At 36.4% G+C, this 3558-nt stretch overlaps 1 protein-coding gene across 1 annotated transcript; it reads left to right on the forward strand.

Moving 5' to 3' along the window:
- The first annotated feature begins 1522 nt into the window (after positions 1 to 1522).
- LOC104229890 (sugar transporter ERD6-like 10) lies at positions 1523 to 2834 on the forward strand. The gene is made up of 6 exons (XM_070163126.1): positions 1523 to 1643; positions 1727 to 1785; positions 1882 to 1935; positions 2121 to 2183; positions 2276 to 2322; positions 2398 to 2834. Exons 2-6 carry the CDS (start codon positions 1744 to 1746, stop codon positions 2483 to 2485), a joined length of 294 nt encoding a protein of 97 aa, XP_070019227.1. The 5' UTR covers positions 1523 to 1643; positions 1727 to 1743; the 3' UTR covers positions 2486 to 2834.
- Positions 2835 to 3558: the final 724 nt, after the last annotated feature.

Consider the following 3558-nt stretch of genomic DNA (forward strand, 5'->3'; position numbering starts at 1 on the left):
CATGGTGCAGGCTCCTATATACATTGCAGAAATCTCGCCACAAAGTATTCGACGGGCATGCACAGCTTCCATCACGGTAAATGAGAAACCATTGTTTTCTGCGACTTAAAACTGTTCAAATCTTGCATATTTAATACTGCTGTGCTTTTGCAGTTCATGGCATATTTTGGCATTTCAGTGATGTTTCTAATCGGGAATATCCTGACTTGGCGTCCCTAGGCTATAGTAGGTAGAGTGCTACCTATATTTATTGTTACTTCTCTATAATCATGTATGCACAGCCAGGCACAAAGAGAGAAGGGGCTGCAGAGAAGATAAGACTACATATTGTGCGGAGTAGAATAACTGATTTACTGTCTTTGCAATTACTTTTTCAGGAATTATACCCTCTTTGGTGCAGTTACTAGGCATATTTTTCATACCAGAGTCTCCGAGATGGTTGGTGAGTAGAGTATGAACTTCAAACAAAGATATATAGTGGAGCGTTCCCTGTCCAAAAAGGCAAAGTTTTTCATATTCCTTCTGTTTTCCCCTTTTATTGGAAGAAAGGGGGTGGGTTTTCTTGTTATGTAGTGTGTTTCTGGCATAGTTGGATTAATTTCCTTATTCACTGATTGAATTGTTTGCAGGCTGCGACTGGCCTGGACAAAGAAGTAGAAGCATCTCTAAAGTATCTGAGAGGAAAAAATGTTGATATTTCTTCAGAAGCAGCTGAAATTAAGGTGAGACTAGCTTCTGAATGTGTTACTGTTAGCTTAATGCTTACAATGAGCTTATTCTCTTTCCTGATATATTGCCATCTCTCATCTGTTATGTTGTTTGATTGAAATACCTTCTTCCCAGGAAAATGTGGAGTCCCTTCAAAAGCTCTCAGGATCAAGATATCTGGATATGTTCAATCGTGAATATGCTCATTCATTCATTCATTGTAAGCTTTAATATAAATATAATGCATAAGTACATTATTACACAATTATTGTATAATATTATATTTGTCATTATCATTGCTTATTGAGCTTCCTCTTTCTCTGTTGATTTAACTAGGTTGGATTCGGAGTAGTGAGCAGATGAGTGTTTGCTGTCAGCCCCAATCCTTCGGTTTCCGGATTGGAATAAGGAGTTCCATGTTCATACTGACGCATCACTCTATGCCATTGGATGTATGTTGGCGCAAGAAGGGCCGCTTGATCACTCCATCTACTTTTAAAGTATACGACTTTCCGCTTGGGAATTATACAACCACCGAACCTTCTTTATCATGATTCGACCCATACCTCAGACCCAAGATCGAGCACCAGAGCTGCTCATAACAACGTACCAAAAAGAAGAATGCGAGAAGTTCATATTCTCCATATTCTACTATAAACCAGGTAGTGAGGATGAAAAAAAGCATAAGCTACCTCGTTCGTGCTCCCGTCTTTCCCGCTGCCATCTTCGGTGGATGCGCCCCTTCACTTAAAGGCGGATAGGGCACTGAGCCAATGGGGACTTATCCAGGTTTTGACTCCTGAAATCACAATGTGACGCAGAACTGTTGCTAAAAAGTTCTCTCAAACTATTATCTATTCATACTTCTCTTCCAGCTTCCTTTTGCTGCTACAGGCATATTATTACTATCTACTGGAAGACGGCCAGTTCTGATGGTTAGAAATTAGTACCTCTACTAATGTGTTTACTTTAATGATCAATTGTGGATCAATATTGAAGCTAAATGAACTGGTTTCAGGTTGCTTCGGCTGGGACATGCTTAGGAAACTTCCTGTAGGTATAGGCTTTTTGTGTAAGGTACTCAACACACCCTCCCCTCCCATCCTCTATAGATTGAGAAATGACTACAATTTCACTTTCTAGACTTTTCACTTTCCACATTTTTCCAAGCAGGATTATGATCAAATGAGTCAGTTCTCTGCCACATTGGTGGTAACTGGCATACTGGTTTGTGCTTCACACTCTTTTCCACATTCAACATTTACTTCTTCCTTCATCCCTTTAATTTGCTAAACATGTTGTCCTCGTATCTGCAAAAACTTCCTTTTACCAATTTGTAGCTAAAACTGTCCAGTTAATCTTGATTACAACTATAATCAAGATTCATGTATTGCTAATCCATATGTTAACAGGTATTCAGTACTATATTTTACTCAATGGGTGTGGTTGGTGCAGCTATGGCAATTATTTCAGAGGTCAGCTATATAGCAATCTTCCTCCATATGTACATTACACAACTTATACCTTTTCAAGTACAATAGTTACTGACTAGTCATTACCAATTCAGATATTTCCTATGAACATAAAAGTATCAGCTGTAAGTCTTGCCTTCAGGTATGCATCTCTCCAGAAGAGCTCGAACCGTTGTCTTCTTTTTTTTCAAGGTCTGATAGTTCTGTATTTTACTAGGTGTGTTCTTCATGTTCACAATCTTTGCCGGGTTGATGATTCCATTTGTTGCAAAGATAGTACCAGAGACCAAAGGTCGGACGTTTGAAGAAATTCAGGCATCCATGACATTGCTCAACTGATATTGATTTCCTTTTCAAGAAAAAGGATTAGTTCAACCCTCAGATTGACCTGGTGTCAATTGACTTGAGCCTTGGGTGGTCTCAAGTTCGAAACTCATTGGGTGCAAACAATTTCTGAGGGCCATCGGACCGTGTAAAACCTGAATTAACCGTGGTGCACTTGCGGGAAACTCCTTGCCGAGGGCCTGTGCACCCCCGGGAATAGTCGGGGCTCGAAGAGACTCGGACACCCGATGCAAATCAAAAAAAAAAAAAGGATTAGTTCATCCACATTTTATGATTTATCGTACTGATTCCATTTTGCTCAATCTTTACTAAATTCTTTAAAGAATCTGACTCCAGACAAGCTTTTACTAATTGAATATTCTTTCCAAATATAAGTGATCAGTGTAGCAAGCAAGCAAGCCGCCACCGAATATAATGATAAATTCTTTCTTATTGAATTTTGAAGCCTTAAAATTGGATATAACTTTACAGCCATAATTTATTTTATTTTATTTTTTCCAGCGAGAGGCTAGTTGGACAAGATACCATTTAGCCTAGGAGCTAAGCTTTTATCAAGTGACCTTTATCTCAAAATGTTGCTTGCCTCCATTTTATCCTCCAAAATAGAGTAAAATTGCTTTAATCATTATTTCATTTTTTACTCCAAAAAAGAATATTTTATTTTATATTCTTCTCTCTTTTCAATATTATATTATTATCTTCTATTTAAATTTTATTTTTTTATTTCTATTAAAGAAATTTTATCTTTTTTTGTGTGGCTATTTTACACATTCATCACATGTAATTTAATATAAAATTATTTTATATCATAAATTTTTAAATAATATAATTTGTAAGCAAATATTATAGATTATATATATTAATGGATAATTCAAATAAAAGAGAATCATTGAGATACAAGATAATTAAATACATATTGCATTATGATAAAATTCAGATTAAATACTGCATAAGTATTCAACTTCCACTTCTAGTATGCTCCCATAAATTATCTATAAATGCATTGTAAAGTACAATTATATGCCAAATAATA

The sequence above is a fragment of the Nicotiana sylvestris genome, chromosome 11 (genome assembly GCF_000393655.2).
Source record: "Nicotiana sylvestris chromosome 11, ASM39365v2, whole genome shotgun sequence".
NCBI classification, from domain to species: domain Eukaryota; kingdom Viridiplantae; phylum Streptophyta; class Magnoliopsida; order Solanales; family Solanaceae; genus Nicotiana; species Nicotiana sylvestris.